The sequence below is a fragment of the Pollicipes pollicipes genome, unplaced genomic scaffold (genome assembly GCF_011947565.3).
Source record: "Pollicipes pollicipes isolate AB1234 unplaced genomic scaffold, Ppol_2.1 Scaffold_7262;HRSCAF=8765_pilon_pilon_pilon, whole genome shotgun sequence".
In the NCBI taxonomy this organism is placed as follows: domain Eukaryota; kingdom Metazoa; phylum Arthropoda; class Thecostraca; order Pollicipedomorpha; family Pollicipedidae; genus Pollicipes; species Pollicipes pollicipes.
Window position 1 is genome coordinate 10,097,520 of NW_023597055.1, and position 10,557 is coordinate 10,108,076.

At 52.7% G+C, this 10,557-nt stretch overlaps 1 protein-coding gene across 1 annotated transcript; it reads right to left on the reverse strand.

The window, feature by feature from the left end:
* Nucleotides 1-2,511: 2,511 nt before the first annotated feature.
* On the reverse strand, nucleotides 2,512-3,805 carry LOC119114312 (AN1-type zinc finger protein 2A-like). Its single transcript, XM_037238507.1, has one exon. It carries the CDS (start codon nucleotides 3,578-3,580, stop codon nucleotides 2,837-2,839), a length of 744 nt encoding a protein of 247 aa, XP_037094402.1. The 5' UTR covers nucleotides 3,581-3,805; the 3' UTR covers nucleotides 2,512-2,836.
* Between the last annotated feature and the right edge of the window lie 6,752 nt (nucleotides 3,806-10,557).

Genomic DNA, 10,557 nt, shown 5'->3' on the forward strand with positions numbered 1-10,557 from the left:
CCCAGACTCATGTCTGTGAACTCAGACTCATGGCTGTGAACTCAGACTCATGGCTGCGAACCCAGACTCATGGCTGCGAACCCAGACTCATGGCTGTGAACCCAGACTCATGGCTGTGAACTCAGACTCATGGCTGCGAACTCAGACTCATGGCTGCTTGCCAACAGCATGGGTCTTTCAGGCTTTGGCCCGATGCCTGTTTTAGGCCTGGGACCGACCTTGTTCAGAGCTTTTGCCAATGGCAAATATTTACGGGTACACTATAACGTGCAGAATACGAACGACACGAAGGTGATGCCCCCGCCCCGCACGTTCGAAGCCAGCTCCTGAAGTTGTCCTTAAATCTGTTTCTCGTTACCTTGCGGGTCAGGTGGTGTTTGCAAATGCATAGAAATAAGTCAAGGCATAACTTGGATGGGGCCGTCAATACATTACTTGATAACTACCAAAGTTGGGCGTGTTGTTTGTCATGAGGGCAAGCCAGCGTTATCGGTATTTGTTTCAAAACGCTTCAAGAAGACTTAACATGATTTGTAACTGCACCTGAGCGTTTCATTACGCCTTCCATTCCTTTCCTCCTTGTTACTCTTCGGCTACATTCCATCAAAGCCCCTCTCCTCCCTCCATGCGCAACGTAAGCTATGCACGACCCCTTAGGTTAACAGCGTTTCTTATTTTTGGCGCGCGAGTCATCATCGGACACCGTATGTGCCGCACTGGACTGGCCACAGTCCTAACAAGTACTGGCCCTGAGCATGGTGGGTCCTGCACACGAGGTGCCCATCGGCACGGAGAGCCGGCGCCAGTGATCGCCTGCTTCAGGGTGAGCGGGACAGCGCTCCCCAGTGAGTCACGAGGCTGCTGCAGGACCCCATTGAGAAATGACGTCGGTGAGAAGCGCTTCCGCTCGCGGGCAGCTGTACAGTTGCTCTACATCCTGCTTCCACCGGACGTCAAGATGAGTCAGCAGTTTTTTCGCCGTCCTCTGGAGGCGGGGGATGGCTGAGTCGTCTGAATTTGACTATGCGTGCACGGCTAACTGAATATACGTAGTTTATACCTGGTATAGTTCATACCTATTTTACCTGTGCGCTGTCTGAATCGGGGCGCAATGGCAATTGTTTCGAAAAGAGAACCCCGCGACTGTCAATGCGCTCCGATGCGATGCGGATTGGCCTAGGACGTAAGGTATTCTTCAATACGCTAAAACCTCCTGACATGTTGCCATTAAGAACCTTTCAGCGAGTGTGTGTGTGGGGGGGGGGGGCATGAAATTAAATGACGGGAGCTACATATTTTGAGACGGGCATGGGACGGGATTTTCCAGACGAGCTCCTTACATGGGGAGGGGCTCCTGGGCATTGACGTATGCAAGAGAAACACCGGAGGCACGTTTCCCCGTCAGCAAATTACTGCGTGCCTTAATATCCTAGTGACAAAGCGTCGACTTTATAATCAGGTTAATCCATGGGCTTCTCCATCCATACACATACCTTCCCATTCCAAAACAGTGCCTTCCATTCCAGAAAAGGGCCTTTCTAACGCATAGCGGACCTCTTAATCAAAACAGAGTTATTCCAACTAACACAGAGAACCTACAGATCCAGCAAAGCGTCTCATTATCCCTGAGCCGAAAGAGACGTTTTGTTGCAAAAAACGGTCCCCTGTTCCGGAACAGGGCTTCCTTATTAATCACCTAGGGGTCTCTCTAACACAAAATCCCGATCCCGAACATGTGTTCCATAAGGTCCCGTCATCCAGAGCACGGGACTCCTGATGCAGAAAAGGGCTTTCAGAGCTCGACTCAATGCTACCGAGCTCAGATATGAGGCTCCTCGCACCAAATTTCGATAATAAATTTAGAAATATCAATACTTCCGGTTCGCGCAGTTGCGCAGTCTCTGACACGTTCGAGGTGACTGTCACACACCTTTCCCCTGTCTGCCAGTAACCAGGAGGCACCCCTCCCCATTCCCCCCGAAGCATGCTGTGTTCGGTGACTTCGGTGTCAGCGTTGGCGCAGCCAGCGCTCCAAGCGGAGTGACAATGCCTGGGGTATCACCCACACTTGTAAAGGTGGCGCTAATATCGCCACATAGGACACCGTCTGGATGGGTACGGGTGGCATCATGGGTTTAGCCATGGACTAAGCTCTGGACAAATCCAGCTGGCGTCCCAAAAAGCTTTTTCAGCAATAGATCATGTGTCAGAATAATTCCTCATTAGCACATGGTATTTACACTATCATTTAGCCTTAATATCCTCCATTTACCAGCACTGGGACTGCAATTACACATGATAGCCAAAAATGTTGCTGGAACCCCAGAACTGTGGAAATCACACCAGTGATCCAACATGATGCATCAAGACAGTACATCTCTTGCATCAAGAATTGGTCAAACTATTACAATGCCAAGCAAAATGTAAACACAACTAACTTCAGCGCATGCCAATGCATAATGCGTACAATGGATAATCACATGGCATTCCTGCTTACCAGAAACACATAAGTCCAATCATCATTATATTTGTCATCAGTGATTCTCAAAACAGGCTGCATATTAAAACCTATAACCCTTAACAACCATGGGTGCCACCATATTTTAAGCACAAGCCCTGAGCCTTAATTTCTTACTGATCAAAACAGTTAAACCCAGCTATGCATGCCAGTTCATAGGTACTTCTGAAACAGTAGTAGGCTCCACGGGGGAGTAATGACGTTACAGTGGCCACAAATAAATTAAGCATATCAGCAAGATAAATGGATGGCAACTAATATAAAAATACCCTCATTTCATTGCTACCCACACATGGTCATCCACAACACATGGTGATGCTATGAAAGAGAACAACTGCCAGCAGTCCTTTGATTTCTGGGTGTGTGATGCTGTGCATCATCAGATGCAGCCAGCGCTTCAGCAATCTGACGGTCTATATCCTCTTGAGACATAACATTGGACTGTGATAATGATGCCTGCAATGTCCTGGCCAAAGCTTCATCCTCAGAAACATTTCCCTGAAGAGCAGCTGCAGTGTGGACAGGAGGACGGCCTGCATTTTGACTCCATTGGTGCACTGGTCTTGATGCAGCATTGCTGCCACTTGGCTTCGCCCCTTGCAATCTCTGCATCGCAGCCAGGCCAGACCTTGAGACTGTTGGGCGTCCACCTGCACCCTTGCAATCATGATCCTGGGCATGTCTATGGCTGAGGCAGAAGTTCAACATGCAGCTATCGCATGTGACCTTCACCAGCTCCTTCACTTTGCAGCCCTTTTTGCTGCATCTGTTGGTGTAGATCTTCCTCTTCTTCACAGCTGGATCACTGGCACAGTCATTGTCAATGTGAAGGCTCACAGCAGCATCAGGCAGAGCACCTCTTGCAATTGGAACAGGAGCACTGCACAGCGGGCACACAGGCACCTGAACATTTTTCTTGTATGCAGAGGGGCACTGGTGCTGGGCATAAGTGAAGTGGTCTTTGCAGAAAATGTTCTGGCATGCATCACATTTCACAGGCAAAAAATCAATCTGCCTGCACGAGCTTTGGGAGCAGTGCTTTCCCAGATCAGGAAATTCCATGGCCACGTTAATAAATTCCCACCAACGCAGCTGTGCAGCAGCGGCACCACACGGAATGGAACTTCTTTGTGCCTTCTTGACGGCTCGCCGCCTCCTGTTTACTTCAACAATCAGTAACTTCAGCTGTTGGCTGCAAGCCTTGGGACTCCACAGCCCGTAGTTACTTCGCCCAGGTCCACAAAATGCCTGTAACTCGGCAATATTCCATGCAGCACCCACCTGAACTTACACTCCAGTACCCCTAGCGAACGACAGCAGCGAACAGATAGCACGCACTGGATTATAAGCAAAACGGCGCAGCAAGGCTGCGGGCTCTGGAATGTATCATCGATTAGCCACATATTCGGCAAATTTGACGTCATCAGATTGTTAACTCACCCAAACCACGCACGCTGATTTGTTAACGTCCCTGATATTTAAACGCACACAATAAAATTAGGCTGATTTGTACTTAAATCAAGCAACTGGATACATTATATTTTGTAAACGACCATAATTTTGGTTAAATATTCCGTTTACGCAACGAGTAATAACAAAGCGCGCATATTGCTGAATTTCAATTAATGGCATGCCACATTGGGGCATGCTAGATTCTCAAAGTTTTTATAGATTAATTATATTGCACCACGTGCAGGGGATTTTTAAATGCCCGCGTAAAGAGTAAAAATGACGTCATATACTCGTCCGATTTTATGCCTACACAGAGATGTGACTCATGGCTCGGTGAATTATGCCAGTCACGGGAAGTTACGGGAGTATTCGCGTATATACCAATGGCCTGCCCCAGGGCAATGGCACACTGGCCTGGCCCATGTACGCGGCTGATCCAGTCTCAAGGTCGTAGATCCGGTCGGTTGTGAGGGCCTGGATTGGTCGGCATATTGACCCATGGACGCCTCCCGTTGGCTCCTCCTAGCGCCGGCGATGACCGCATTGCGCTGACGGGTCGAACGACACATCAATGGCCTTCCACCTCCCACATTGCTCGCTTGCGCCCCCCCCCCCCCCTCCCCTGGCAGCACAGGAGAAGGAACGTTTCAAAAAGTGGGGGCCAAGCTCAGGGCGTAGTTCAGAATTTGTTTTTGGAAAAGAAGCCTTATGACCGGGGGGAGGGGGGTAAAGACGGAGGTTGTTACCGGTATTTACTGAAATGCCATGGCTGCTATGCTATATATGCATTCAGAGCTGTTTCTCATTATTGCACAATCTTGCCCACTCGACTCACCTGTTATTCCGCAAATAAGGCTATCCAAATTTCCAAGACGATTCGTCCACTTCAACATTGTCTTTCCTGGGGAAGCGAAATTCCAAAAATTTTCATCTGGGTTCTTCAGACATTAAGTACAGCGCGAAGGTAGGTTGTAGATGGATATGTTTGACCGAAATTTAAAGACGAAAATTTGATTGTAGATCGAGTGGTTAACAACGTGTAGTAACCTGGAAAGATTTGACACTCAGCCAGAATCGATAAGTGATACAACTTACGTAACGTGGTTGTAATGTAACATGCGCGCTCGTAAATCTTTGTAACTAAAACCTCGACGCCAGGCGTTGCAGTCCCCGTAGACCGCCCGGCGTTCGCCCAGTTGTCAATATTGAGCCCTGGTCAACGGGTGGACGAAGATCATGCCACTTCGGAAAAAGTACATTTCAACGCTTCAGGGCATCAAATCGTACATTTAGAAGGCAGTCTGGGGGCATAATTCATGTGTGCTCTTCTTAACCTGACGATGAGAACGGATTGGCCCTTAAAGCACCGTGAAGTGGTGCTGGTGGTGGTGGAACTGAGAGAGTAACAGAAGAATCTTAACTTTTCGTGTTTTTGTGACAATTAATCTGTCCAGAAAACAGCAACACGGCGTCCGCCGTGTTACTCTGTCCTCCCGTAACACTGCGAGTCTGTTGTCACTTGCAGTGGTCGACGCCGGACGGTCTTAAGGAAGCTGCAACCCAGGCCATCGTCCTTGCTCTCGGGGTTGCGGGCGGGCATGTTCAAATCTTTTGATGCACATTTTTTTTTAGAAATCCGTTCTACCAAAAGTGAGCGTTCTCAGGCAAAAATGGGATGGTCTTGTTCGTTGTTTTAATTCATTTCGACCCACTCTACTTAATAATGAGACCCCTTATTTCCTTCCGGGCAAGGGGCCTCTGGGGCGGAACACCTGGGACACATTACCGGTTCCGGCCAAAGGCTGAAGGGCCATTCCGGCCCATCGCGAAATGTCTTCTGGCGACACGGGGCGGGTTCTCCTGGTCGATCCGGAGGCCATTAGAATTATATACCATATCACACTGTTCCCCTCCATGACGCGGGAGGCCTTCTGACCCATGCAGTTCGCTCCGGATCGCCATAGGAACTTGCATTGATGCCACAACATCCCTAATCGCCGCAGGTGGTCCAATAATTGTTACATAGACTCAAATTCCATGTTTTCTGCGTTCTTAAGAGGCATTGAAAACTCCCTGGACGTAGATTGTACATGAAATGGATGCTGAGCCATATGCATGATGTAAAAAGTCCGAAAAAGTTACAAGCGACGTTGCTTAGCCCCACGCAGCGGAGCTCAAGGAAACAAGCCGAAGAAGGGGGCGCTTGGTCCGTTTTTTTTTGTTGGGGGGGGGGGGGGGGGGTCGCTGAACAAGACTATTGCGTGCTGACGAGCGTACCTGTCATGCCACGAGTCAGAGGTGGGCTGGGATTTGCAGAACAATAACCGTCAACTGGATTTTCAACCGGTTGGAAGATGTGTAACTGCGCGTGGCGTCCGGAGCTCAAATACCCATTCCGGGACAAACTGAGAAGTATTCTCCGTCTCCCCCCCCCGCCCCACCCCCTCCAGCGATACATCCCCAGCTTCCGCTTCTGTTCCCTCCTGTGGATATGGGAGGGGAAAGCAGCCGTGTAGACGCGCCATTTCCTCTCTTCCGAAGCATGGTCGTCAGACCTTTGCTGGCCGTGCGATCACGGCCAACTTCCTTTTTGTCTTATCTCTCTCTCTCTCTCTGAAACTGTGGGACGAAGTCGCCTAGAACCGACTGACGCGCTGCTTAAACCTCCCCTTTGGCATTCCTACCACGCTTGAGTCGTCACAAACGCCGATGCTCACAACCACATAATGGAGACAGCCAGAGAAGCAGACTGGCCGGCCATGTTTTTTTCCATGCCAGCAGCGAACGGCACCACACGCCCAACCCAAACCCCGCCGGGTCCCGGCATCCTCAGAATTCATCCGGTGATCTCGCGTGTATTCATCTGTCGACTTAACGCAGTCGTATTGCCACCTCACCGGAGATAAAACAGAAACAATGCGGTATGATCAGCCGCCACGCGAGCCGAGGGAGGCGGGACGCGCCGCGCAGTCTCACTCGTGAGCGCCCTCCGGCGGGGGCCCGGTCGCCAACACGCTCCATAATAGGCCGGCACCCAGCCTCGAGCGGAGCTTGGGCCGCGTTTAGCTGATGGAACGCGTCATCTAAAAACAAAACATTCTGGAAAGTGCGCTACAATCTTCGCCAAGAACGGGCTTTGACTTGGCTGTAAGAAAACCACGCTGCTGTTAACCGCGAAAGACGAGATAAAACAGATCCTCCCATGTGCACGGCTCGCCCCAACATCCTCTGTAGTTCACAAAATGCCCCGTTTCACCGCTGAGCAATCTGACGAGGCATGCCTGTTCCCCGCGGCGCTGCACGGGCATGTCCCCGCCTCCCCGACCGCGGCGGCATCACTCCCATCCACAGCACAGACAACGACGCGACCGAGATCCAGTGCGGTACGGTACAGCCGAGGACATGAAACGACAGTCACCCGGCGCCCGGCGCGCCGCCAGAGGCCGCACATGCCCGTGGAATGGTTCCGCCCGCGAGCGGCCGAGCCCCCTCCCTCCTCCGCGTCCACCGCCGAGCACCGCGCGTCGGTGCGGCGCCACCCGGCGGCGGCGTGACGCCGTCCTGCCGGGGCTGCGCGCGCGCCGACTCCAGTTCACCACGCACGACCACTACGGCGCGGCTCGACTACGGAACGGCCGGCTGCGGCGCACTACGTCGGAGGGCGTGGCGCGGGGGAGCCGCCGCCGCTCGCCCGGAAATGCCCCGGCGCCGGTGCGCTCGGGCCGCACCGGGCGCGCGGAGCGGTGCAGTGGTGAGCCGATAGGTGGCCTCGCCCTGACGGCGCCGGGCAGACTACGGCGCAGGGCGAGGCGGCCGGCCCGGACGGCGGCCGAGCAAAGAGCAACACCGACCGCTAGGAGTGGCGACTGCCCTACATCCGCGCGCTGAAGGTAGCCACCGTCCACTCTAACGCACGGTCTGCACCACCGCCCGGGATAAGTTTAAATATGTCACGGAACTGGTCAGGTCACCATCTAAATCACGCTCACGATCGCGCAGTTCCAGCAGAGTTCACGTCATGCAGCGCGGCCGGGCGCGACGGCCACAGGACCGCATCGTCCACGCACACCGCTTGGCCCGGACTTCGACCATCGACGGGCGCCACGCGGACAAGGACGGACGTCGCCGCGCCACCGTCCGCACCGCGAGCGCCGCCGTTGCCATGGCGACGACGGCGACGCCAGCGGCCCGCCCGCGCCGCCGTGCCGCCGACCACGTCCTGGAAGTCACGCCATCGCCGCCACAGGCCGCGGCTCTGCTCGCGGCCGCCGAGCGTCGCGGGCGGCGTCCGCGCGGCGGCCTTCGTCGCACCCGACGCTCGCGCGCGGCCACAGGAGCGTCCGCCGGCCGCCGCCGAAAGCGGCGGCATCCTCCCAGGCTGCTGACGTCACTGTTGCACTCCGGCGAGTCCCGTCGAGTCGCCACCGCCGGTCGGCGCACCGTCCGTCGCTCCCTCCCTCTCCCTGGCAGGCTGGCGGCCCGCGCGGCGTCACGACCGCACCGTGACGCGGCCGCGGGTGCCTGCCGTCGCTCCGTCCACAACGCCGTCGCGCGCCGGCGTCTAGCAGCCGGCCCCCTCCGGCGGCTGGTTGTCGGCCCACGGCGTTCAGGTAGATGTTGACGTAGCCGGCCACGTCCACCGAGTCGGCCTCCGAACGCCGGATGAACGGGTGCTGCAGCAGCGTGTTGTACTTGGGCCGCTTGCTTTCATCCTTCTCCAGACTGCGGCAGGCAGGCAGGCGCGCCGGGTCAGTGACGGGGCGCGCGCGGGGAGGCGCCGTGTCACACTTCAGGACGGGTGAGGAAAGTACACATCATATGGTCGGTTTCTGGCTCTTTGTTTTGTGCTATTATAATTTCCATCTGCCAAACGTGAGTTTAGACAAGATAGTAGTATTAGCCTTATTCCTCAGAGAAAACCAGGAAAACAGAGAAATAGTTGGGTTGATATTTCTGCAACACGCCTTTAGCGAAACGATGGCAGAAGTCTTCTGCTATTGTTGAGCAGAAGTCCCCTGCTTCTGCCATATAAATATTCTACTTATAGCAGAAGCCTTTTGCTTCTGCTTTTGTTTCGATAAAGGCATGCTGCCGAAATATCAACCCAACTATATCTCCATTCTACTGGTTTTTCTCCGAGGAATAAGGCTAATACTACTGCCTTATCTATGTGAATAATGCTCCTCGCTAATGCACTGAACAACAAACGTAAGTCTGTTTAATTTTACGATGTTTTCAGCCTTCTTCTGGTCTCCGGGGAATGTATTTGGTCTCTGCGGTACCTTTTTCTGGGGCAATGTTGACCATGCAAGCGGAAACGTTGCATCGCCGTCTCTACTTGAAGGAGTTTAAGAAAAATAAGACCATGTTTTGGCATGTGTTGAGAAGGTGGCCTCTCTTGAAGATCTCTTGTGGATGTAAATCTGTAGTCAGTACTCACCGCCATGCCGTTGTCACCCTGGCCAATGATGTAACCTTGGGCAATCACGCGAAGTGGCTGATATAATATCGTTACATTTTTCATCGAAATATACCAAATGGGATATGAATTTGAGAGGTAAATTAAAAGAGATAAAACAAAATCAATAAACGGAACTAAATTAATACGATAAATTTTATAAATATGAAGACAGCAACAAAGGCAAAACTGTCAAATTATATGGACCCACATCAACAAAAGGTGTCAGGAGACAACAACACTCAAGACATTCACATGCCAGTTTGTGACATAGCCCAAATGCAGGCTCAGATGAGCACTGCGAGTAGCGAGAGGCGAGGGAGAGGAGGAGGGGTAGGGAGTGGAGGGAAGACGGAAAGCATGAAGGTGACAAGCTCAAACTAAGAGACGGGGGGTTGCAATTTTCACACGAACCATGAATCTGACAAAAAATATCTGAGGGGTTAGCAAGAATATTGAACAGGGACTGGTTAGCCCACAAACTGAGTACGCACGGGTTTCCATTTTTCGGACCGCGGCGAAAATAAAGACATCAGAAAGTTTTTTGGGGGGACGAACAGACACCGACGACCGGAAATATCGTCACATTTACTGGTGTTTTGTTCCGCGGCGGTTTCGGACGCACCACTTTGGACAAAACTGCTGTCCTGTTAAAGTACTACTATACGGGTTGCTATCTGAAAGGAGCGCAACTCTTTCATATGGCTCATTGCAAAACCCTAAACTGCACGATGCTCCAGATCTAAAACGTAACTTCCGGTAAAAGTAACAATGTCATATCATTTGGAAAGTAACAATGTCATATCATTTGGAAGAAAACAGCACAATTTTCCAAATGTTTAGCTCCAACATTCTCACTCATGCATGGGTCCAATCCATCCAAGTCACAGGAACCACAACAGTTCCTATTTGTCGACACGACGCCGCGGCGTCGCGCGGCCGCACCGCAGCCGCGTGGCCCCCCTGCGAGCCGGCTGACCACTGACCAGGTGTTGACGAAGTCGACGAACTCGAGCGTGAACGTGTTGCCGTTGTCGCAGTGGGCCAGCCGCGGCGGGTCGCCCGACACCACCTGCGTCAGCTGCTCGAACACCGAGTTCCAGCGCGGGTACGGGAACTGGCCGGTGGC

What these genes read in the sequence shown, in the direction of transcription:
- LOC119114312 (XM_037238507.1), bottom strand. Translation starts at nt 3,580, where the DNA reads ATGGAATTTCCTGATCTGGGAAAGCACTGCTCCCAAAGCTCGTGCAGG.